This window comes from Saccopteryx bilineata, chromosome 1, assembly GCF_036850765.1.
Source record: "Saccopteryx bilineata isolate mSacBil1 chromosome 1, mSacBil1_pri_phased_curated, whole genome shotgun sequence".
Lineage (NCBI taxonomy): Eukaryota > Metazoa > Chordata > Mammalia > Chiroptera > Emballonuridae > Saccopteryx > Saccopteryx bilineata.
Window position 1 is genome coordinate 402,814,991 of NC_089490.1, and position 25,231 is coordinate 402,840,221.

A 25,231-nucleotide genomic window follows, 5' to 3' on the forward strand; every position below is an offset into this window, starting at 1 on the left:
GAACCTGGTGCGTCGACGCACCGGGCCCGGCCGGGAACATCTTTCCCCGGGCGGCACCCGGACCGGCATACGGGCTGGGCGGCAGCGATGGCCTCGGCGGCCGTGGAGAGCTTCGTGACCAAGCAGTTGGACCTGCTGGAGCTCGAGAGAGACGCGGAGGTCGAGGAGCGCAGGTACGGCCGCCGGCCCGGCAGTTCCCGCAGCCCTGTTTGACCCGGGCGGACCCTCCGGGGAGGCTCGGCCACCTCCGTAGGTGGACATCTCGTCCCTCCCCCGGGGCAGCCCGTCCGGGTTTTGGACCTTCGGAAAGCCCTTCCTGAAGTGCCCCCTCCTGGGACTTCCACCCCGACGTTCTGCCTCTGTCCCCGGTGCGACCCCCAGCCTCCTCCCCCGTCCGCGCTGCTCACGGTGGTATCTTGCTGGGTACCGGGTACCAGGCCCCAGGACGGGGGTGATTGACCCTGGGAGCCCGGGTACGAGCAGAAAGGGTAGACGGGAACCTGAGCCGTTCCCTTCCAGCGTGACAAGTGACAGAAGCTAACCCCGTGTGCGCGGAGAGGGCTGTGGTGGGAGCATGGGAGAGAACACCTGACCTGGGGGCCATTAGTCAAGGTGGGCTTCAGGGAGGAGGTGGCGTCTGAGCGCAGCCCTGGGAAAACAGGAGTGAAAACGGCCCGGAGGAGGGGATGGTGGTGTCTGAGCAGGAGCCGTCATTCCACCAACGCACGAAGAGCACGCTTGTTGAGGGCTGTCAAAGCATTTCGTGTGCATCAATCCCCTTACACCTTATGCCACTTCTACAAAGCGTGTTACTGTTATTCTCACTTCGTGTCTGAGAAGATGGAGACAGAGCCGGGAAGTATATGGCCCGAGGCATCAGGTAGAGTCCCGTCCTGACCCCAGAGTTTGCACTCAGCCTTGGCCCTATATACACAGATAGGCTGGTGAGAGAGGTTTTGATCGTGACAGGTGAGAGCTGTTGGGGAATCCAGCTCCTTGGTTGCTGGCTGTGCCACTTCGCAGGTTACACCTCTGGGCCTTAGTGACCGCGTCTGTAAAGTGGGATCATTCCTGCCTCACATGTTTGCTGCGAGGACAGGGTGAGTCTGCTACACGTCAAGCGCTCAGCCCGGTACCAGGTGCCGAGTAAGCCCCCGTGAGAAGACGAGCAGGCATCAGATTGGGGAGGGCCTTGCTCAGGAGCCTGTGTCCGGTCTAGTGCAGAGGCTGGGCCTCAGTGAAGTTACACAGGTGGGGGGATAGTTAAGTGAAGCAGGCAGTGAATAGATTGGCATTTTGGGGGGATCCCTTGGGCGCGGATGCTGGCCACGGGAGGGGGAGAGCCCAGGCGTTAGGCAGTTAGAAAGTTCTGTTTAATCCCGACCGTCAGCGATGTGGGCTTGCCTCTGAGTCAGGGCTCCGGAGGTGAGAGCGAGGTTCCCGTCTACCCCTTTCTGCTCGTACCGGGCTCCCAGGGTCAATCACCCCCGTCCTGGGGCCTGGTGCCCGGTACCCAGCAAGATACCACCGTGAGCAGCGCGGACGGGGGAGGAGGCTGGGGGTCGCACCGGGGACAGAGGCAGAACGTCGGAGTGGAAGTTCCAGGAGGGGGCACTTCAGGAAGGGCTTTCCGAAGGTCCAAAACCCGGAGGTGGATTCAGGGTGTAAATGGGGGGGGGCCCAGTAGGACTTAATGACTCGTGGGAACCAGGTGTGGGGAGAGAGGAGCAAACGCGGAGGTGACTGTAGGCTCTGTCTCAGGTACCTGGGAAAAATGCCGTGTCACGGACCGTTCTGGGGGAGGCAGGAGCAGCAGGTCTGACAGGCGGAGGCAGGGCCTGACCTTCGCTGTCTCGCATTTACTGCCTGGGCCCCCAGACCTTTATTTTCTCTGCCGTTTTATATTTCTGCTGCCCGGGTAGAAATAAAAGCTGATGAGGTATGGACATTGACGTTTGCTATTGGGTATCTTCCAGGTCCTGGCAGGGAAATATCTCTCTCAAAGAGCTCCAGAGGCAAGGCGTCTGTTTGCTGAAGCTGCAGGTGTCCAGCCAGCGGACCGGGCTGTACGGACAGCTGCTGGTCACCTTCGAGCCCCGGAGATGTGCGTCTGCGGGAGTGCTGCCCAGTAACAGCTTCTCTTCCGGTCTGTGCGTCTCTGACGTGGGCACAAAACGGAACGCAACTGGCCTCGCACTGGGAATTTTGCTCTTGTGGAGACTGGGTTACACGTGACCAGCTGACAGGGCCGGGGCTAAGGGGTTATTATGGTGCCTGTCACGGTTAAAGGGGCGGGGTCACGGTTAAAGGGGCGGGGTCACGGTTAAAGGGGCGGGGTCACGGTTAAAGGGGCGGGGTTACGGTTAAAGGGGTGGGATGGAATGTGCACATGAAATGTGTATATTCGGTTAATAAGTGTTGTGGAGTGAATGACCCAGGAGATCGGTGACTGGTCGATAAACAGGAAGTGGAAGTGGCATTTGTTTCAAGAGGGAGCCAGCTGAGAATTTTTTTTTTTTTTTTTTTTTCTTTTCATTTTTTTCTGAAGCTGGAAACAGGGAGAGACAGTCAGACAGACTCCCGCATGCGCCCGACCGAGATCCACCCGGCACGCCCACCAGGGGCGACGCTCTGCCCACCAGGGGGCGATGCTCTGCCCATCCTGGGCGTCGCCATGTTGCGACCAGAGCCACTCTAGCGCCTGGGGCAGAGGCCACAGAGCCATCCCCAGCGCCCGGGGCCATCTTTGCTCCAATGGAGCCTCGGCTGCGGGAGGGGAAGAGAGAGACAGAGAGGAAAGCGCGGCGGAGGGGTGGAGAAGCAAATGGGCGCTTCTCCTGTGTGCCCTGGCCAGGAATCGAACCCGGGTCCTCCGCACGCTAGGCCGACGCTCTACCGCTGAGCCAACCCGGCCAGGGCCAGCTGAGAATTTGATGTGTGGCTGCAGCTGTTGGGAAATTCAGGTGGAGTTTTTTTTCATCTTCTGAGGAGCGGTTTTAAGGCTCGGTGGCTTCAAGACGTACATTTGCGAACGTGGGATCCTGTTCAGGGCACTCGTGGGACAGTCACAGAAGGGCGAGGGGGAGGTCCCCATGGCGGCCCGGTGCACAGAACCTGGCCTCTGTCCCGGCAGCTGTGTTTGTTGCCGCCTGGTGTTTCCCCATACAAGTTGGGCAAGGAGGCAGAGAAAAGATGGGAGGTGCAGCTGAAAATCCTCAGCCCTGGGGAACCCCCCCACCCCCACCCCGCTGAGCACACGCCTGGCCAATGCCCGGTGTGCTCTTGTAGACACAGAACAAGCTTGATGGAACCATGTGGGTGGCCCCGGCTTTATCTCAGAGTGGATTCTGTTTTGGTCAGAACTGTGTTCAGGTGACAGAAAACCCGAGCCAAACTGGCTTGGGCAAGAAGGGCTGCCCCGGCCGCAGTGATGGTGGCGGGGCTCGGAAGTCACGGGGACTGAGCTTCTCTCCGTTTCTTGGCTTTGCCCTCTTCTGAGTTGGCTTCCTTCTCAGGCGCCACGTGGGAGCAGTTCTGCCCCCTGTGTGCCCTCGGGGTTCCGGTCCAGCTGGAGAGAGTGAGGACCTCCTTCCCAGGTGCCCAAGCAGAAGACTCCCTGTGTCTCAGGGGCTGTGATTTGGTCCCATGCCCATTCCAGAACAGTCACTGTGGCCCGGGGGCGTGCGAAGCACTGAGGGGCTCAGGCATGGGTCACACGCTCAGCGTCCCTGGCAGATGGGTGAATCACCGGACAAATATCACAGGACGTGGGGAGATCCATGTGGAGTGGGCAGCAAATGCTGTCCCTCTTTCATTGGTGTTCTCCCCCAGATGTGCTTGTGGCCCCCACTTCATCCAGGGCCCCCCTGCCCACCTGTCGTCACTCAGGGCGGTCCTTACCGCACACTCTTTTTAAAAGGCGAAAGATTTATACGATCTGAAGAGAAACCAGAGCATCCTCACACTCTTTTTAAGATGGCTCCCTCGTCCCTCTCCACGCCTCCCCGAGCTCTGTCTCTCCTTAGAGCCCTTGGCACTGACACTTGACAGTATGTTTATTTCTCTCCTCCCGAACGAGAGTGCAGGGACTGGGCTTGATTCCTAACTAGGGCAGTGCCCAGAGTGGTGCCTGGTGCAGATCAAGCACTTGATACATTGTATTGACGGCCATGTTTGTTTTAAACAGTTCATTGGAAAAAAAACAGAATAATTCATTGATCTCACATCAGTTTTCATGTGTAATTTAGATGTTTTTTATTGCTACTGACTTTGTTTCTAAAGAAAGTAACAGATAGGATCTTGGAATTGATTGTATCAAGTAATTCACGTTTAACATTATCCAGTATTTGTGTAACCGAGTCTTTGTTCTGCAGGCGATATTGTAGGCGTGTATGACGAAGGCGGTCAGCTGGCCACTGGGGTCCTGACCCGGATCACCCAGAAATCGGTCACAGTGGCCTTCGACCAGTCCTGTGACCTCCAGCTGAGCCTGGACCGAGAGACTGCCTACCGACTGTTAAAACTGGCCAATGATGTCACTTACAAGCGCCTGAAAAAGTAAGCATGTGACCGGACATCACACGTAACATTGTCCTTAAACGCGGCTCGCTCAGGCTGACCACATCCCCGCTGGGCAGAGAGCGTGTCTGGTCTGGGCTTGTCCGGGAGGCGGGGCTCCGGGCGCCGGGCTCAGTGCTGGTTTTCACTGCGTTCCTCACTTCGTTCCCTCCCTGCCCGGGCAGAGCGCTCATCGCCCTGAAGAAGTACCACACCGGCCCCGCGTCCGCGCTCATAGAGGTCCTGTTCGGCGGCCGAGCCCCCAGTCCTGCCTGTGACATACGTAAGGACTTCCGCTTTCTCTCTGCTGGTTGAAATCTCTGGGGAAAGCAGGGAGAGTTTTGGCAGGAGTTTGAGGACGCACAATGACAAGAAGTCACTTCAGTTTCCTTTTATACTCCCTGTGGAGGGCCTGCGTGGTGAGGCTCTCTTTCTGTCCTCGGAGTGCGAGCGGTCGTGTGAGAGTATCCATTTTTAGTTTGAAAAGTCTCACTTGGTGTTTTTCTCAGCATCCTTTGAGTTGAAGTCAGCCTGTTTCTATCGCGAGAGTGACCTGTGCTCAGCGTGGTTGGAAACAGAAGTAGGTAAACAGAGATAGTCGCTCGGAACCCGGCTGTTCCGTTCGCCTCACAAGTACTTGTGTCTCACCTTCAAGTCTTTTACCCTCATCCACACACAGCTGCGTGTTTGTGTTTTACACACGCACACACGCACATGGCATCTACTCCCTCTGAGGGAACACGCCGTGTCACGGACGGCTGACACCTGAGACAGGACGCTGTGTGGGGCGGGGACGTGCGTGGGCGCCTGGGCTCAGCCGGCATCGCCGCCGTCCCTGTCCGTCCGTCCGTCCGACTCGTTCAGAGCAGCGTGCCAGGCCCGTGAGCTCCTGTGCCCGGTTGGCGAGTGTCTCCAGGGACCGGGCGCTGTGGCCGGGGGCGGGGGCGGGGGCCCCGGGGAGCGGAGCTGGGCCCGCCGGTGCCTGCTCTCTGAGCATGGAGCACACGGGGCGAAGACGTAGCCCTGCTCATGAAAGAGTCAGAGCCAAGGGGCCGTCCTGGCGTCGGCAGGACCTTTTCTATCATTTATTTTTGCCACTCTGTGGGCACGAATCAGAGGAACGACACGGCCGGAACAGGCGTGGCCCAGGAAACGTTTGCTACTGGAGCGTGAGCTGGCAGGCTTTTTAATTTATTTTTTATTTTTTATTTTTATTCAATTTTAGAGAGGAGAGAGACAGAGACAGAGAGGGAGAGAGAGGAGAGAGACACAGAGAGAGAGAAGGGGGGAGGAGCTAGAAGCATCAACTCCCATCTGTGCCTTGACCAGGCAAACCCAGGGTTTCGAATAGGCGACCTCAGCATTTCCAGGTCGACACTTTATCCACTGCGCCACCACAGGTCAGGCTGGCAGGCTTTTTTTAGTAAGGGACAGATGGCAGGAGTTTCAGGCTCTGCGGGCAGGTGCGGGCACAGGCAGCGTGATGGCGCGGCTGGGTTCCACGGAGTCCGGCTCAGGGACTTGGGCAGTAGGTTGGGTCTGGCCTCGTCCATCCGTTGTCTGCCGACTCCTGTTCCAGAGAAATCTTTTGAAAAGACAGAGTGGACTGTTTAGTGTGGACTGAGTGACTCCCGGGGGGGGTCCTGCTCCCCCCTGTGCAGGATCTAACACTGTGCCTCCCCCCACAGAGGCGCCGACCTTCCACAACGCCTCCCTGGACGCCTCCCAGAGGGACGCAGTCTTGTTTGCGCTGTCCCAGAGAGAACTGGCCATCATCCACGGGCCCCCGGGCACCGGCAAGACCACCACGGTGGTGGAGGTCATCCTTCAGGCTGTGCAGCGGGGTTGCAAGGTGGGCAGGGGACGCTGCTTCCCCCTTGGCACTGAGCGGCTCGGGTGGAGCTGGTCAGGACATCCCTGACACCTGCTGAGCTTTGGTGGGCCCCTCCTGGTTCCCGACAGCTGCACAGGACGCGTGGACGCACTCGGGAACGCGGGGTGGGTCACGGAATAGGCTCCTCCCGCCCTCTGAGGCCAGAAGCCCCGGGGTCGACTGGGCCGTGGGCTGGGATTCTCTCTCGGCGCACCTGCCGGGCTCGCTTGGCATTTGGGGCTGAACGGGAGGTGTCCCCCACCCCCTTTTGACGTTGAGTGAACGGGCGCTCTGCCTCTTCTGCCGGCTGCCGCCTGCTCCCGGCAGGACTGCTGCTGGGGAAACAAGATCGAGCCCAGTTAGCACCTCTCCCCGGGCCGTGTAGTCAGATAGACAACGGAGTGACGTGCTTGGTGATGAGCTGATGTCCTGGCCCAGTTCCTTCGGGCCCTCGGACAGTGACACAGGGCTTAGTGTTTCCGGTGCTCTGGAGATGGGTGGGTCCTTCACACCTCTGTCCTAGTTATCTAGAGACAGTGACGGTGGCAGCGCCACGAACCCTGCGGGCTGTCCCCGGTCCCTGCAGCCACGGGTTCGCCTCTGCCATCCACACCGCGCCGTCCTCTCTGTACCTGTAAGGCGTCTGTTTGTGAACGGACGGGCCATGCTGTCATCAGCCGTGCCCTCGCCAAACCCGGCCTCGGGCTTCGCCCCCCAGGTCCTGTGCTGCGCGCCCTCCAACGTCGCCGTGGACAACCTGGTGGAGCATCTGGCTCGGTGCGGGCGCAGGGTCCTGCGGCTGGGCCACCCCGCACGGCTGCTGGAGTCCACCCAGCCGCACTCCCTGGACGCGGTGCTGGCGCGCAGCGACGGTGCCGGCATCGTGGCGGACATCCGGAAGGACATCGACCAGGTCTTGGTACGTTGTACGTCTCGGCCCCTGTCCGCTCTGCGGGTGGTTTGTCGTGGGTGGGCTTTTCAGGGACCGAATGCACCTGCCCGCATGCCCTCTTCTCTGTGTGGGTTCCTCCGATGATTTCCAGCGCTGGGACGGCCCACATTTAATACAGACCGATGCCGCCCGTTCATAGGGAATTAGCTGTCTTCAGGGTAGTTTCACGAGCAGGTGAGGGACTGTCTGAAGGAAGATGGGGCTCTTCTGTGTCCCTCGTGTCTGGTTGTGCTGTCTGGGTGGTACTGTTGGTAAGGAAGAAAAAAAAAAAACGAAAGAGAAACCTCTGAAAGGAAAAAGTCAGAATATATATACTCACCCTACCTAACTTGTCGGTCCATTTCACACAGCCCTCCTCGTTTGGGAGAGAGAGGCAGGTCCATGGGAGCCGGCCCTCCCTGCAGAGCCGCGATGGCGCGGGGCTGCGGCGTGGGGACAGCCGGGGAGGGGACGGGGCAGCGTCTGTGCCTCGGGAGGGTCCGCTCGTGTCGGCGCTGGGCCACAGACGTGCAGGGGCCCCTGGTCCAGCTCCCATTCAGGTCGGTGCTTTCCGGGGCTGCCCGCCCTGTGAGTTAGGCCTGTCACTGCTGCCGGGGCCCCGCCCTCCACAGCGGGGCTCACAGGGAAGGACTGCGCTGCGTCTCTCCTCGGGGGTGAATGTACATCGGGGTGTCGGTCACCATTTTATGGACGAAACACAAGTTTTTAGTCTCCTGACGAACATGGAGTAAAGGGCGAAGCTCAGCGTCTCTGTCTGAAACCCGATTCCCGAGACGGCAGGTGCTCCCTCTCCCCCGCGCGGGGCCCCGAGTTCCGCTCCCACCTGCTCTCGCAGCCGCAGCGCCGTCTGCACCTCCCTGTGCGGTGACAGTGGCCCTGGGCCCCTGCAGTGTGTCGGTGCTTCCTCACCTGCGTGCACCTGTCGCTCCTTCAGGAACGAGTTTGACTCTTCAGTCCCTTTAAAGGAACTTACTGAAGTGAACCAAACGGTTCTAAATAAAATTACTTCGCGAACTACAACGTGCCGAGTTAAGTGCAAAATTGTGTCCAAATAAAGGTGTTTGTTTTCTTTGTTCTCCTTTATAGGTGAAGATGAAGAAGAGCCAGGATAAGGGAGAGAAGAGCAGCTTCCGAAATGAGATGAAGCTGCTGAGGAAGGAACTGCGGGAGCGGGAGGAGGCCGCCATGCTGGGGAGTCTCCGGGCAGCCGAGGTGGTCCTGGCCACCAACACGGGTGAGGAGGGGGTGGCCGCTCCATCAGCCCGCGGGGGGTCCCCCTGCATCAGATTCCGGGCAGCTAAGGTGGTCCTGGCCACCAACATGGGTGAGGAGGGGGTGGCCGCTCCATCAGCCCGCGGGGGGGCCCCCCCTGTGTCAGATTCCTGGAGACTTTGTTCATGGGGAACAGCCTTCCCCCGTTGGGTAGAATTTACAACAAAGCCTTCTGGCCTTGGAGTTTCCTTTGTGGGGAGGCCTTTTTTTTTTCTCCTGAAGTTAGAAGCGGGGAGGCAGACAGACAGACTCCTGCATGCGCCCGACCGGGATCCACCCAGCACGCCCACCAGGGGGTGATGCTCTGCCCCATCTGGGGCATTGCTCTGTTTCAACCGGAGCCATTCTAGCGCCTGAGGTGGAGGCCATGGAGCCATCCTCAGTGCCCGGGCCAACTTTGCTCCAGTGGAGCCTTGGCTGCGGAAGGGAAGAGAGAGACAGAGAGAAAGGAGAGGGGGAAGGGTGGAGAAGCAGATGGGTGCTTCTCCTGTGTTCCCTGACCAGGAATCGAACCCGAGACTTCCACACACCGGGCTGACACTCTACCACTGAGCCAACCAGCCAGGGCCTGTGGGGAGGATTTTAATGACAAGTTCAGTCTCTTTAATTGACATAAGGATGTTCAGGTTGTCTCTTAAGTAAACTTGTACCTTTAAAGACATGTATCCGTTTAACCCTACGTTGTTGAATTTTTAGGTGTAAAGTTGTTCAAAACAGCCTTGGGGGTGGGTGGCTTGCCCACAGCCCCCTCCGCTGTGGGGAGTGCCCCACAGGGACTGTCTTGCTGCCGCGGGAGGGAGGGCCTGGTGCGCTGGCCTGGTGTGGTCGGACCCACGACGTTTGTCTCTGGGTGTGGGCTCAGCAGGTGATCGTCCTGAAAGCACCTCAGAGGAGGATTCACTATATTCAGAAAACGATACAGGAGTAGCATTTAGAAATCAGGCAGCCGTCCAAGAACTTGGAGTTGCAGCCTCAGGGGGTGTGGATTTTGGTGGTTGAACATCGGAGTGGCCCACGGCGGGGGTCACACTGCTTCACAGGTGGCCAGGGACTGTGGCCGTTGGAAGGCCTCGCCAGATTTTTGCTAAGATGCACGTTGGTTACACACAGTCCGAACGTGGCCTGGCGCGGGGCGCAGCCGGGGCTGCCGTAAGGACCAGGGCTCCCTCTCCCACCAGGTGCTTCTTCCGACGGCCCCCTGAAGCTGCTGCCGGACGGCTACTTCGACATGGTGGTCATCGACGAGTGTGCTCAGGCTGTGGAAGCCAGCTGCTGGGTCCCCCTGCTGAAGGCGAGCAAGTGCGTCCTGGCCGGGGACCACAAGCAGCTGCCCCCCACCGTCATCTCCCCCAAGTAAGACCATCTGCCGTGTGCCTGTGCCCCTCGGGCGGCACCCCTTGGTCCCGTCCCTCGGGGCCGGCCCAGACGTCCGGGCTCATGGGGGGTCCCCGATGTGTCGCTCTCTGCACTTCCTCATGCAGATGTCACCTCAGGCTGTGCTCCTGGAGGTCAGGGCTCATGGCGCGTTTGTCTCGTGGCCTCAGCCCTGCTTGTTGGACTGAATACCACTACGTGCATGCCCACGCGCTCTGTGGGCTGGTCTGACCGCGCGGGGCTGGTTGGCACGCAGCCTGGCCTGGTCCCTTGGCCTGATCTGTGGAAGGATGCAGGAGTGACTCAGCACACAGTCCGGCTTGCGGTGGGGACAGTGACCCTATTGCTGCGATCAGCACAGAGTCCGGGGGGGGGGAGCTATGGCTGCCCCCGGCCCTCTCCTCACCTCATCCCCGCCCCCCACTGCTGTGGCCACACTGGCCTCCTCTGTCCTTGCGGTCCCCTGCTCTGGACCTCCAGTATCGGCGGGTCACACCTTTTACTTAGGTCTCTGCCCAGGCGGACCCTGCGTGTGGGCCCCCGTGACTGCCCTGTGTGCACGGCGTCCCTGTGACCCTCGGGCCCCTTCCTGTGGCTCACTTAGAGCTTCTAGCACATGTCACTCCCCAGTGGTGGTGGGGCCCGATCGGTCCGTTTGTGTGTCTTCCCGACTGGAGTGTTAGTCACACGGGGCCTGGGGACAGCCCGGCACGAGGGAGTCTCTGAACAGACGGGCCTTTCACAAGTGGGCCCCACAGTCTACGTGCAGAGAAGCACGAGGAGGACTGAGAGCCCTTGGGGCTCCCGCGAGGGGACACGTGCTGCTGTGTGCCTCCTGCTCGCTGTGTCTGGGTCGTGCTTGATCTTGGAACTCTGGTTGTTCTGAGGAGCAGAGAAGGGAGGCACCTGGCAGCTGGGGCCGCACCAGGGGGCGTGGGGACCCGGGGCTGCGGGGCATGTAGGTCCGGGTGCCACAGAGAAGGGAGGTACCTGGCAGCTGGGGCCGCACCAGGGGGCGTGGGGACCCCCGGGCTGCGGGGCATGTAGGTCCGGGTGCCACAGAGAAGGGACACCTCGGACGAGGTGTTTCAATGTGAGGGTTTAGGGAGATGGTGGGGTGGGAGAAAGGGTGTGTCCTGGTGGCAGGGGGGCCTCCGGGGGACTCGGCTGGGACGTCTGGAGAAGGAAGCGTTCCAGGAGGAGGTCCCCAGGGTGTCCTTGAAAGAGGGCTTTGTCCCCTGGAAAGCTGGTGTGTGAGAAGCTTACAGCTGTGCCCTTGGGGAGTGGGACCCTGTTGTGTCCCCTGGGGGAGGTGCTGTAGGGGGTCATGCTGGGTATCTCTGGGTTTGCAGTCACCTCCTGCCTTATGCGACATTGGCAGCTTTCAGCACAGATCTTTGTTTAACAAGTTCGACCGCAGAGCTCTTCCGAGTTTGCAGGGGCAGCAGCCCTGACGTAGGCCCTTTCCCTGGTTCTGTTACCTGCCTGGCGGGGGGAAGGGGGGACGGTGTCCCCTGGAGGCTGAGAGGTCTGCTCTGCAGCCAGTGGTCTGGGGCTGGCGGCCTCACCGCTCTGAGGCTCACTGCCCCCGGCAGTAACGGCAGCCCTGCGGGTAGCTCGTTGTGAGGACCGAGTGAGGACGCGCCCGAAGTGCGCAGGAAGCTCAGTCGTGGGCAGTGGCTCTCGCGGCCACAGTGCCTGGTCCAGGAAGTATCCCTGCTGTGCTGCTGGAGCAGAGCAGCAGGTCAGGACCTTGCAGTTCCCAAGTGAGGTGATAGTCGGTCTCCGTGGGTCGCATTCATGGTGTGGCGAGGCCGCCTTCCACCCCGCAGTTGTCGGGGTTCCACCCCCGCCCCCACAGTTGCCGCGTTCCCCCCGCCCGCAGTTGTCGGGGTCCCACCCCCGCCCCCGCAGTTGCCGCGTCCCCCCCGCAGTTGCCGGGGTCCCCCCCCCCCCCCGCAGTTGCCGCGTTCCACCCCGCAGTTGCCGGGGTTCCACCGCCCCCCCGCAGTTGCCGCGTCCCCCCCGCAGTTGCCGGGGTTCCACCCCCCCCGCAGTTGCCGCGTTCCACCCCCGCCCCCGCAGTTGTCGCGTCCCCCCCCCGTCTGCAGTTGTCGGGGTCCCACCCCCGCCCCCGCAGTTGCCACTTTCTCCCCGCAGTTGTCGGGGTCCCACCCCCGCCCCCGCAGTTGCCACTTTCTCCCCGCAGTTGTCGGGGTCCCACCCCCACCCCCGCAGTTGCCATGTCCCCCCCACAGGCACTGCGGTCCTTAGCCCGTGTCCCGCCCCCTCTTCAGCACCAGCATGGAATATCCTCTGTTCTCTGGTCCCCTTGTCTTTGTGGACTCTGTCCCTGGGCCTTCCTTTTAACGAGGATCCTAGTGATGACAATCTCCTCGCCGCCCGATGGCCCAGGATCAGCCGTCCATCTCAGACCCTTCCTACACCACCTCTGCCAAGGCCCCGCTGCCATGATCCTCAGGCCCCAGGGTCCGGACGTGGGCATCTGCGGGGCCGTTGCCCGGCCGACCACCCCGCCAGTTTCAGGTCGGACCTGGGGAAGGAGTCGGGGTCCGGGTCCTAGGACTGCTGTCCTCGCTGTCCCCGGGACGCAGTCCACCCCCTCCCCCCAGCTCCTCTGTCTTGGGCGCAGGGCCGCGCAGGCGGGACTGGCGCTGAGCCTGATGGAGCGCCTGGCGGAGGAGTGCGGCGCGGCGGCGGTGCGCACGCTGACGGTGCAGTACCGCATGCACCGCGCCATCATGCAGTGGGCCTCGGAGGCGCTGTACAGCGGGCAGCTCACAGCGCACCCTTCTGTGGCGGAGCAGCTCTTGCGGTGAGTGGTGTGGTGACGCCGCCGTGCCCCTGAGGGTCAGTACCGATTTCAGAAGGACAGTCGCCTCGCCGCCCAGCTTTCTGGAGTGGGGAGTGGGCTTGCCCCGGAGAGCTGGACTCGGGGTCTGCGGCCTGACGTGCCCCCCACCGGTCGGTCGCACTGCCTGTGGGCAGCACCCTGGGCTGGGGGCTCTGCGTTCAGGCGCTCTGTGCAGGGCTCACACGTCTGTGCACCCGCGCAGGGACCTCCCGGGAGTGGCTGCCACCGAGGAGACGGGCCTTCCCCTGCTGCTCGTGGACACGGCGGGCTGCGGGCTGTCCGAGATGGAGGGGGAGGAGGACCAGTCTAAGGGGAACCCCGGTGAGCTCTCCTGCAAGGGTCAACGTTTCTGCCTTGACAGACCCCGGGCTCCTCCTTAAACACACACACCCTTCTGAGTCACCGACGTGGGAACGGAGCCGTGGGGATGGGGTGGTGGGGACCGGACGCTCTGAGGCTTGGGCGTGGGTGTCACTCCTCCAGGAGCAATGCCGGTTCGTGGCAGCCAGCAGCCTGGGCAGGCTTCATAGTCCTGATCAGGGCAGAGGGGCTGGGGCTGCTTGGCTGGCCGCTGGATGAGGCCTTGCTCAGCCAGCAGGGCATCTGCTCGGTTCCACTGTGGGGCTGCCACTCACGGAGGACGTGTGGCCACATGTATACTGGGGGTTTGCTATTTCAGGAAGTTCATGTTGGCTGGACACCGGCCCTTAACTCAGGTGTGAGCCCCCAGGATGGTGCCACATCCGCTGGTCCAGTAGGAAAGCACTGAGAACACGGGTGCTGGCCCGGGCGCCCCCAGGGTCCCCTGTCCTGGGAGCCTGCTCTCTGCCCCGCAGGTGAAGTGCGCCTCGTCTGCTCACACATCCAGGCTCTGGTGGGTGCTGGCGTCCTGGCGAGGGACATCGCCGTCATCACGCCCTACAACCTGCAGGTGCGGGGGCCCCTTATTCCCCTCCGTGTGCACCTCAAGGGTGGGGCGGCTCTGCAGGCCGAGTGTCCGAGCCGCCTGGGTCCAGCTGGGCTGAGGCCGCGGCCTTGCTCGTGTTTCAGGTGGACCTGCTCAGACAGAGCCTTGCTCACAGGTACCCTGAGCTCGAGATTAAGTCCGTTGACGGCTTCCAGGGCCGGGAGAAGGAGGCCGTGGTGCTGTCCTTCGTCAGATCCAACAGGAAAGGTACGGAGCGTCCATCGGGGCCGTAGACGGAATTTACTTACTCGGAGGTCGGGCTGGATCTCTCCTCGGGCCATGTGGGTCCCTGGGGGTGTGGTCACGGAGCACCATGGTCCCCATGAGCTGGTGGTGAGTGTGGTGTGGGAGGCCTCTGACGGGAATTACTTGGGGACCAGTGTGCACTCCAGGGCGACCTGAGCTGGTCCCAGCAGGGGCACAGGGTGGAGGGAGGCTCCCTGGAGGCCTGAGCACCCGGCCGAGGGGGAGGTGCCCCGAAGCCCAGAGCTCACCTTCGGCCTCCGGGCAGCCGCAGCCCTGGCGCGGTTTTCCTGCCGGGGCAGTTTGGGTCGTCTGCATGTGAGGAACTTGTACCCAGGACAGTGTTCAGTTAACAGCTCTGTGCAGCGTTGTTGGTAGAAGGTTGACAACAGACGAGAGGTAGCGTCAGCTGTGGAGGGAAAGGGGAGAGACTGGGGTGTCCGTGGTGCCCCCTTGTGTGTCAGCTGCGGCCACGCCTGTGTCCTCGGCTGCCTCCTGGGTCTGGGCTTGGGGAGAGGGCGGTCGACTTGGAAGTGAGTGACAGTGTGACAGCGACTGGAATTCCGGCCGGGTAAGCAGGCCGCCGGGCCGCCGCGGGAGCCAGCAGGGTGTGCGAGCAGCGTGGCCTCCCACGGCATCTCAGTGCTTCTGCCACGAGTCAGGCGGTGGTGTGGGGGCGAGTCCGCGACGGGCGGGAGGCGTGGTGAGCTGTAAGCGGGTCCTGCCTGGCTGGTGGCTCCTGAGCAGGCTGTGCGTCTGCCCTCCTGCTCCTTGGTTTTACTTTTATTTTTTTAGTTAACTTTAGGGAGGCGGAGAGGAAGGGAGAGAGAGAGGGAGAGGGAAGCATTCGTTCATTGTCCCCTTTAGTTGTGCATTCATTGGTCTCTTTCATGTGTGTCCTGACCGGGGATTGAACCCGTAACCTTGGTGTTTCGGGACGACGCTCTTACCGACTGAGCTAACCAGCCTGTCCCGTTTGTAGGTGAAGTTGGTTTCCTTGCGGAGGACCGGCGGGTCAACGTCGCCATCACCCGCGCACGGCGCCACGTGGCGGTCGTCTGTGACTCGCGCACGGTGGGCAACCACGCCTTCCTGAAGACCCTGCTGGATTACTTCACGGCACACGGGGAGGTGCGCACGGCCTTTGAGTATCTGGACGACATCGTCCCTGAAAACTATTCCCATGACAGTTCCCAGGGCCACGGCCAAGGCGGTGCAAAGCCCCAGGGCTCTGCCGCCTCCGCCAGGAAACCAGGAAGCCTGCGGCCGGAGGGAGCCCGGGAGGCCAGAGCAGCTGCCAGGCCGGCCCAGAAGACAGCGGGCGGGAAGCCTGGCGGCCCCAAGGCCCGTGCACAGCCCCGCGTAGGCAGCCCCGAGGGCATGGGCAGCAGAGACCCCGTCGAGCACTTAAGGACCATGATAGCAGAGTTTGTGGCGAGTGAGCAAACGCAGTTGGAGTTTCCCACGTCCCTGAACTCGCACGACAGGCTGCGCGTCCACCAGATAGCCGAGGAGTTCGGGCTGAGGCACGACAGCGCCGGGGAAGGGAGGGCCAGGTTCATAACTGTGAGCAAGAGAGCTCGGCCGGCTACGGCGGTCCCACCGGCCACGGCAGTCCCACCGGCTACGGCGGTCCCACCGGCTACAGCAGTCCCACCGGCTACGGCGGTCCCACCGGCTACGGCGGTCCCACCGGCCACGGCGGTCCCACCGGCCACGGCGGTCCCACCGGCCACGGCGGTCCCACCGGCTACAGCGGTCCCACCGGCCACGGCGGTCCCACCGGCTACAGCAGTCCCACCGGCCACGGCAGTCCCACCGGCTACGGCAGTCCCACCGGCTACGGCGGTCCCACCGGCCCCGGCACGGGCTGACAGCCAAGCCCCTCTCCAGCCTGAGCCCCCCAGCCCCACGCGGGCGGAACCCCCTGCCAGAGAGCCAGGCCGGGACCTGAGGGCTCTGCACCTGGAGAGGCTGCAGAGGGAGCAGGGCCGGCAGGAGCAGCCAGCCACGGATGGGTCACGAGCTGTGGGCTCGGGGCTGCGGAAGTTACCAGAAAAGAAAAAGAAGAAAGATGTGAAAGGTAGGTCGGGCCAACTAATGAGAACACAGGCGTGGTGTCCCTGTCACTGGCCCCCTGCGGGGGGTGACAGGTGACGCCGACCCTCGAGTCCCCGAGCTTCATGCAGGCCCAGCAGGCGGGAGCGTGTGCACGGCGGGAGGGCCTGGTGGAGCAGGCCGCACGGTTGCGGAAGTCCCGCGGGCAGTGGGGGAGAGTCCTGACCTCTGCGGTTGCTCTGGTGACAGTGCCCCTGGCTCAGGCCCAGGAAGGGGCTGGCCGTCTGCCGGGGAGCCCCATGGGGCCATGTGCTCTGTCCCCATCCTGCCCTGGGGCTGGGTGTCCACAGCACGGAGCTTGAGGCCTGGTGGTCGCAGCGGGTTTTCTGGACGGTCCGTGGGAGCCGTCCCCTTCCCCTTGATTCTCATACTTCCCATGAGCAGAGCTGCACGGGCACAGCCACCCGGTGTCTCGGGCTGCAGCTGAATGCGCTCTACGGCGTGGAGCGGGCCGTGCCCGTGTGCCAGGCTTGGGGCCAGTGAGCAAGACAGACGCCGCCCGCCCTCCAGGGCCGACGTGCTGGCCGGGAGCGGTTAAGGCCCATTTTAAACTGTGCTGCGAGTATGGTAAATGCCACCAAGGGGCAGGTGCCAGGAGTCCGAAGGAGGACCTGGCCTTCCTTCCGGAGGGGCGTGTCACGCGGTCATTGGAGGACGGCGTCCTGGGGGTGGCGTCAGGTGTGGGTGTCGCTTGGGGCTGGAAGCGCTTCTTCAAGCGGCTGTTAGAACCCATCTCACCGCTCGAGCTGTGACCATGACCTGTCTAGTTGGTCCCAGCAGCTGAAGGCAGAGGCCAGCCTGATCCCCGGGGCACATCTGTCCGCCTGTTGTGCTGGGCAGGTGAGGGGAAATGGTGGCAGGGCAGTCCTGCAGGACTGCTCCCATTCTGACCCAAGCGCCCGCCGGGTGCTGCAGGGGCCCGTCCTGCCTGTGCCGGGCACTCAGGTCGTGGATACCAGCTCCGGGGTGAGGCCTCCCAACCCTGGGAGTCTGGATCTGTGAGTGTTAATGCACGTGTATGTTACAGAACTGCAATCACCTGCTACTTTGTATCTCTTTCCCACTCAAGAGCATTTTGCTACAACTTGAAAATATTTTCTGGCATCTGGTTAAAACGTTCAGGTCTAGGCCCTGGCCGGTTGGCTCAGTGGTAGAGCGTCGGCCTGGCGTGCAGAAGTCCCGGGTTTGATTCCCGGCCAGGGCACACAGGAGAAGCGCCCATCTGCTTCTTCACCCCTCCCCCTCTCCTTCCTCTCTGTCTCTCTCTTCCCCTCCCGCAGCCGAGGCTCCGTTGGAGCAAAGATGGCCCGGGCGCTGGGGATGGCTCCTTGGCCTCTGCCCCAGGCGCTAGAGTGGCTCTGGTCGTGACAGAGCGACGCCCCCTGGTGGGCAGAGCATGGCTCCCTGGTGGGCGTGCCGGGTGGATCCCGGTTGGGCGCATGCAGGAGTCTGTCTGACTGTCTCTCCCCGTTTCTAGCTTCAGAAAAATACAAAAAAAACCCCCAAAAAACGTTCAGGTCTCGAGGCTGTTCCCTGCGTGCGCTCTAGTTACGTACATGACAGTTGCCCTGGTGTGGCGGCCTAGATGGTTTTGGGGTTTTGTTTTACAGTTAATGTTGTCGGGAACACGCTCACAATGATGTCTTTCCAGGACTAAAGGGGGGAATTTTCAGAGGCATTCCCACACACCGCAGCCCCTCTAGGGAGCCCGCGTGTGTGCGTGCGCACACACACACGTACACACTCACACACACAGGTACACACCCACAGCGACCCCGAGCACGATGGAGCCTGCGCTTGCTCTCTGGTCCTGACCCAGAGGCAGCAGGCAGGCCCGGCGGGAGACTTCTTCTCCGATGCTTGCTCTTCCCTGTTTGAGTGCCACTTTCTCCCCCAGGACCTGCGGCCCTAGATCTGCCCGCCGCGGAGGACTTCGACGCCCTCGTCTCTGCCGCCGTGAAGGCCGATAACACCTGTGGCCTCGCCAAGTGCACGGCCAGCGTCGTGACTCTGGGCCAGCTCTGCTCACACTGCGGCCGCCGCTACTGCCTCAGCCACTGCCTGCCCGAGGTATGCCGGCCCCCGCGGGGCTTCGTGTGAGGCTCCGTGCCCCCGGCAGATGCCAGAGCCGCTAGCTGGTGACAAGCTCTCAGTGTTCCAAAGGCAGTGGGGTCCGGGCTGCTGGGGGTCTTGGCTGCCGTGCAGAGGAAGCTGGGAGGAGGCCAGGAGGCTGTGTGGGCCGCAGGGCCGTGGGAGTGGAGATGTGGGGCATGGCTTGGGGGCTGGCACTGGCGGTCTGGCAGGGATGAGAGGAGAGGCACCCAGGGTGGTCCTCGAGGTGGTGGTTTGGGCAGTGGGCTCTCGGGGGTGGGGGAGGGCCGAGCGCCACCCCGGTTGTGGCTTGTAGCCTCTGAGGCGACTGTTCAGGAGGAGCTGTGTCCTGCTGCTGTCCCACTCTAGGTCAGGGGTCACAGCTGCTCGCCCACTGGGGAGCTCTGCCCGGTTCCACCCCAGAAAGTGTCTCCTGGGTGACGGGGCTGTTGCCGCCTCCCCACGTTCCCAGGGGTCACACAGCGGGCGGTTTAGAAAGCTCAGTTATCAGCTGTCACACCCCAGGATCGGGCGGCCAGGGAGCATGCTCGGGGCTGGCACAGCTCTGCGGGCGCTGGGCGGGCCGAGCGCCTGGCGCTTCCTGGGTCCTGGAGGCCGCTCTGGGGCAGCTCTGGGTCCTGGAGGCCGCGGGGGGGCCAGCGGGGTCCCCATGCCCTGTGCCACCTGTCCAAGTGACCTGAAAGGAAAGCCCGGCAGCGTGGGGCGATGGGGACTCCTGGCTGCAGACGGTGCTGCACGTCTCCCACTCGGTTCTGGGGCCTTCCTGATTCCAGAGTCAGGTCTCTGGCAGTCCCCACAGACATAGAATTTTTTTTTAATTGATTACTTTAGCGACACAGAGAGGAAGAGAGGAGAAGAGAGAGCGCATAAGAGAAAAGCGTTCATTTGTTGTTCCACTTAGTTGTGCATTCATTGGTTGCTTTCCATACATGTGCCTTGACTGGGGATCGAACCCCCAACCGTGGTGTCTCGGGACGACGCTCTGCCCGACTGAGCCACCAGCCAGGTCCCGGTTTTCTCTGTGCAGTGCAGGAAGCACAGGTTTGGTGACAGGCCTCCTCCACTTCCTAGAAGGACTCTGGGCACCGGGCCTGTCGAACTCTAGATGTGGCACCCTCCTCGCTGTCACCTCCTCCCTGTCCCTCTGATGGGGGCGGGTGAGGCCTGAGTCTTCCGGAAACGGCGGGGCAGACGCCCCTGCGAAGGGCAAGCAGCGGCTAGCGCGCACTTGCACTGGGGTCAGATGCGCGGCAGTAGTTTTTAGCCGAGATGAGTGCAGTTCTGCCCTGGGTACATTCTGCTCTATCAACAGAGCTGCGGGCGGGCGGGCCAGCCGCGTGCTCCTCTGTGTCACCCGCAAAACAGCGTCACCCCGTCAGGGAGGCTGGGGACCTGGCCCTGCGCTCCCTCTGATTAGAGCAGGGGTCCCCAAACTTTTTACACAGGGGCCAGTTCACTGTCCCTCAGTCCATTGGAGGGCCGGACTATAAAAAAACTATGAACAAATCCCTATGCACACTGCACATATCTTATTTTAAAGTAAAAAAACAAAACGGGAACAAATACAATATTTAAAATAAAGAACAAGTAAATTGAAATCAACAAACTGACCAGTGTTTCAATGGGAACTATGCTCCTCTCACTGACCACCAACGAAGGAGGTGTCCCTTCCGGAAGTGCGGCGGGGGCTGCATGCAGCCCGCGGGCTATAGTTTGGGGACCCCTGGATTAGAAGATGGTCAGGCCAGTCGGGCTAGGGAGAGGGCTAGGGAGGGTGTTCCAGCCTGGCCGGGCACCTGTGGGCTGCGTGCACGCGTGCCGTGCGTGTGTGTGGATAGAACACGCGTGCGTGCGTGTGGATAGAACACGTGTGCGTGCGTGCGTGTGGATAGAACACGTGTGCGTGCATGTGAGTGGATAGAACCTCCTAGCGTTTGCACCAGGACATCATGGTCCCGAGCTCTGCAGCGAGTGGGACAGCAGGCCCATCCCTACCCGGCCCCACACTGACTTGTGTGTCCCTGCCAGATCCACGGCTGCGGGGACAGGGCGCGTGCCCACGCCCGGCAGAGAATCAGCCGGGAAGGAGTGCTGTACGCCGGCAGCGGGACCAAGGACAGGTCCCTGGACCCAGCCAGGAGGGCACAGCTCCAGCAGCGGCTGGACAAGAAGCTGGACCAGCTGAGTGGCCAGAGGAAGAGCAGGAGGAAAGAGCAGGGGAAGTGACGGCTGGCTCCCCGGGGCCCCCGGACCCCACCTGTGCGCATGCGGCTGGGGGCTGCATCCGGGGTGCTCTTTGCGCCTTGTAGCTGCTGCCCGGGACCGAGCCGCCAGACCCAGGCTGTCCCCACCAGGGCTGCGATGGCAGAGTCTCTGCCTTCCCTCCCTCCCTGTCACCTGTGATGGCAGCGTCTCTGCCTTCCCTCCCTCCCTGTCACCCGTGATGGCAGCATCTCTGCCTCCCTGTCACCTGCGATGGCAGCATCTCTGCCTTCCCTCCCTCCCTGTCACCTGTGACGGCAGCGTCTCTGCCTTCCCTCCCTCCCTGTCACCTGTGATGGCAGCGCCTGAGTCCTCATCTTGAGGCACTGCCAGGAGGGACAGGAAGCCTCTGTTCCCGGGAGACGTGCCCGGCCCATCCACTGTCCGGGGCTGGCCGGCTCCCAGCCTTCAGGGTGAGGGGGCCGTGGAACCCCAGCTGACAGGCTTGGGGACAGCACCCGCGAGTGCAGGCATTTCTCCTGCGTGTCCCTGTGTGGTGACTCACCCTTTGTTGGAGCAGTGACTTCACCAAGGACGTTCCTGTCTGTCCTCTGCCCCTGCTGTCTGCAGTGACCACACCCTGAGCTGCAGGGCAGCTCTGGCCAGTCCCTGCTCCCATGAAGTCTGGAGGGTCACCCCTGGACGAGGTTCCTTGGTGCCGGGGTTGGGGACGGGCTGAGCGGCTGTTCCCCGGGACTGTCCTGGGAAAGCGCTGACCCAAACAGCAGGCCCTCGCAGAGGGACCCTCCAGTGTCCTTTGCCAGTTGCTTTATTTAAGAACCTCAGGTGTATTATTTTAGCCTCAGAGTTTTATTTGTTTCAAAGGGTATAAGTTATTTAAAATTAAAGATATGTGCACACTGCCCACGATGTGTTGTGCGTCTGAGATAAACATCCCCCCCTTTGCTCACGTACCTGAGGGGTTGAAGGTGCAGGATGGGTGATGTTTGATTGAAACGCACAGGCGTCCAGAGGCGTGAGCGCTGCTCAGGGCAGGCTGGGCCGCCGGCTGCTGCTGGGGACGGCCCTTGTCCTGTTAACGGGGTGAGCGGGAGAAGACATTTCCTGCTCGACTTCCCCGCCTAGAGAGGGTCTGGAACCAGGAGGGCTAGAGCTGCAGGGTGAGGAGGAGCAGAGGCGGGGGCCCGGGGGCCCGGGGGTCCGGCTGCGGCACAGCTCTGCCTCCCCCGCCTGCACGGCCCCGGTCGCCCCACAGCTACTGCCGGACTCCCAGGACGCCCTCTGCCGTCTTCCCCTCTGCCGTCCTCCCCTCTGCCGGCCCCTCCTCACCCGCCTCTCCCGTCCCACAGCGCGCAGTGAAGCTCAGCGGCCCTGACCGGGCACTGGGGCGCCCGTGGCTTCTGTTCCATTGCCCTCAGGAGCCTCGTTTGCCCAGCATCAGTGCACCCTCCGGGCCGGGGCGGGGCACCCTCCCCCGGCGATGCCCCTCCTCCAGCCCAGGCCGGGTGCCCGGGTGCCACCCTGGTCCCGCCTCCCCCCTCGCATACACAGCTTCCTGCTCGCTCCTGTCAGGGCGTTTTAGGACTGAGCTGTTCAGGACGGGGCGGGGCAGGGACTCCATCGCCCTGTATTTAAGTGCCACCCCCGTCCGTCCCTCTGACGCCTGTGTAAGCAGAGAGTGCCCGTGTGCCGGCATGGCCCAGGGCGTGTGGACGGTCGGCCGCAGTCCTCGCTCCCCGAGGGCCCGGGGCTGCTGGGAAATGTGGACGGATGACTGCGGGGCACCGAGGTGTCTGCATCTGAGGTCACAGTTGTCGGGTGCCCGGTGCTGAGGGCGCCTGCCTCACCTCCCGTGATAGCCCCGACCCCGGCCACAGGGAGGCTGTGCCCCTGGCTCGATCAGAGAACCACGTCCACCTGGCCACAGCAAGGCCAGGCTCAGGGATGGGCCAGAGTCCAAACGGCCCATCACGCTTCCACTCTGGGGTCTGTGCACAGACGCTGAAGGAAGCGTGTTGGCTCCTCCTCCACTGCCGTGGCCGGCAGCCACCCCTGCCTGCGGGAGGCAGCCGGTCTGCAGGAGGGAGAAGGCCACTGCGGACACAACCACGATGGGGGCGGGTGTAACCTGGTCACATTGAGTGCCCGGATCCACCCACGCCTGGCCCCCGCCCCATTCTCCCCAGTGTCCTGAACTAATAAATCTCCCTTTTTAGCTGCAGAAAGTCTGCCTTGCGTTTCTGTCACTGCAGCCACAAGGGTCTTTGCTGGTCCAGTTGTGCCCACGTCTACACGTGCCCAGTCCCAGTGTGGGGGCGCTGCCATGTTGCTGCACCTGTCCTCGTCCGAGCAACAGCAGGCCCCTGCCTTCACCCCCATGCTCTCCCCACGGCAGAATGCCGGGAGGAGCTCGCCCCAGGGCAGAGCAGGCTAGCCGGCCAGGGCTGGGCCCGGCTCCAGAGGGCCCGGATCAGAAGACCCGCCCCACGTCTGAATGCTGGCCACATCGGGCGCGGCCTCGCGCACCCCTCTCCCTCTCCGAGCCTGTCCACGCCTCTGCAGCGGGGACGGAGGTCTCCACGCCAGCTGTGCCGAGAAGTCCACGTGGGGAGCAGCTGGTGGCGCTGTGCTTGGGCCAGCGTTGGGTCAGCGGGCTCCGCACGGGCACCTGGTGCACGCTGGCCCACCTGTCCGCGCATGGAGTGCACACTCCTCCACCACCGACCACCCCGGCCAGTTTCGACACGTTGTTAAAATGTCAGAGCTGACGGTTGCGGGGCCATTTCCGTCTCTCACCCCGAGGGGCCGTGTTAGGAAAGTGTTGTAGCTGGTTGTTTGACAAATGTCCTACAGTTGGCCTGGACAGGGGAGCCCCCATCCCGAGTCCAACATCTTCCCAGCCAGCAAGTGTGACCCCTGGAGAGCTGCAGGGGTGTGCCTCCTGTCCTCTGTGGAGGCTCAAAGGAGGGGGGCCTACTGCTTCCTTCTTTAGGGGTGTTGCGGGTGGGGGGCGTACAACACAGGAGGGAGCCCTGGCTTTGGAGCCTGTCAGCCCTGGGGTTCACACCCACATTTACCTCAGACAGTCTGTGTGGCCCCGTGCCTCAGTTTCCCCATCTGTAAAATGGGCAAATAACAGGACTTATCTCGCGGGGTTGCTGTGAAGATGGGAATGCCTTAAACATCAGCAGGCCCCGGACCCTCAGCGCTCGGGAACACCTGCTGTCCTTGTCATCTCACAAAGCCGCAGCGACAAAGCCACAGGTAGCTAGCTCCTCACGCGGGTTCAGCAAATGGCCTTTGCCACTCAAGGCCAAGGCCAGGTTGCCACAGGCGCACGCGCGCGCGCACACACACACACACACACACCCGGCAGCGGGTCGGCTGCCTGCAGAAGTTGCTGGTTTGGGAGCCCTGCCCCTCGTGCGGGCTCCGTGCTTCCTTCTGCGCAACGGGGCTTGTCCACGCCGCCTGCCGGTGGGTGGAGGACAGCAGCGGCCAGCCTCCACTTCTGTTTATTCACCTGGGTTTGTCTGGAGCGTTACCCAGGGGGATTCGTGAGCTGGTGATGGGCACCGCGCTGCTCTGGGACGCTCAAAGTCCGAGTTACAACCTGGCACTTAAAAGGAATTGCGTTCGGTGCCAGGAGGGCTGCAGCAGCTGCGGCCTTATTTGGACTGGAAACTTCTTCACTTGGAGGAAGAGCGGAGGGAGTAGCGGCTTCTCCTCTGGGCCAGCAGACTTTTAACTTTGCCAGGAGGGGTTGTCCCATGGGTGAGCGGTTCTGGTTCTGTTCCTTCTCTCTCGCATTTTTTTTTTCCTCTGGCATTTTTTTTTTCAGCCGCAGGGCCACTGCCCGGCTCTCCTGTGCCCTCTGCTGCTGGGGGTACAGGTGGCTTTGTTCAGGCGTGATTATTAGCTGTGAACGACTCTGAATTGGGAAACTGGGAGGGGCTGTGCCCCCTTCAGCCCCACAACGTCCCCTGGTGCCCGTTTGCCCATTGAGTTCCCTTCTATCCTTCGTGTGTTGAGAGTTGTTATTTATTTATGCGTTTTTTATTAGAGCTTTTCTTTTTAAACCGTGAATAGGTTTTGGGCTCGGTCGTATGCCTTTTCTGCGCCTGTTGGGATGACCGTGTGGGGTTTGTCCTTTATTGTGTGAAGACCGTGCATCACGGTCCTAGATCATTGAAGGTTAAACCGACCTTGAATTCTTGGGAGAAATCCCACTTGGTCTTGGTGTATCGTTTTTGTTTACGCTGTTGATGGGGGTGTTCACCAGCATCGGGAAACCACTGCTGTGGGGTGCTGCTCCACATCTGAGCTGAATCACTCCGAGGGGCGGCCGCACTTCGGTTCTTTTCACGAAGGGAGGTGGCGCCCAGACAGACAAGAAACCCACAAAAGGGTTTCCCCTGCCCCCTCGTGTCCTGTTAAGTTTGGTGCCCACGCCATGCTTGGACTGTCACGTCGCTCACTTAGGTCCTCAGCCCCCAGGCAGACGGCTTCAGCTGTTAGGTGGTCCTGACCCGAGCTGGCTCTGCCCACCTCTGGGGGTGAGCAGGCCCCTGTATACGGCTGTGCAGTTGCGCTTTTTGAGGACAAGTTGGGGCTGCAGTCACCCCTGTGCCCTGCCCATCAGATCACGCACCTGGGCTGTGGACA

General features: G+C 62.0%; 1 protein-coding gene across 1 annotated transcript; it reads left to right on the plus strand.

The window, feature by feature from the left end:
* Positions 1–46: 46 nt before the first annotated feature.
* Positions 47–20,903, plus strand: IGHMBP2 (immunoglobulin mu DNA binding protein 2). Its single transcript, XM_066252266.1, has 15 exons — positions 47–173; positions 1,977–2,146; positions 4,374–4,557; positions 4,743–4,840; positions 6,246–6,409; positions 7,149–7,349; positions 8,469–8,616; positions 9,833–10,007; positions 12,682–12,864; positions 13,106–13,224; positions 13,740–13,834; positions 13,954–14,077; positions 15,096–16,196; positions 18,129–18,301; positions 20,372–20,903. The coding sequence occupies exons 1-15, from the start codon at positions 88–90 to the stop codon at positions 20,567–20,569; spliced, it is 3,219 nt and encodes a 1,072-aa protein (XP_066108363.1). The 5' UTR covers positions 47–87; the 3' UTR covers positions 20,570–20,903.
* Positions 20,904–25,231: the final 4,328 nt, after the last annotated feature.

Excerpts from the sequence above, each read along its gene's own strand:
- IGHMBP2 (XM_066252266.1), top strand. The coding sequence starts at position 88 with ATGGCCTCGGCGGCCGTGGAGAGCTTCGTGACCAAGCAGTTGGACCTG. Across the intron at positions 2,147-4,373 it reads CAGTAACAGCTTCTCTTCCG|GCGATATTGTAGGCGTGTAT; the intron begins GTCTGTGCGTCT and ends TTTGTTCTGCAG. Across the intron at positions 12,865-13,105 it reads GTGGCGGAGCAGCTCTTGCG|GGACCTCCCGGGAGTGGCTG; the intron begins GTGAGTGGTGTG and ends GCACCCGCGCAG.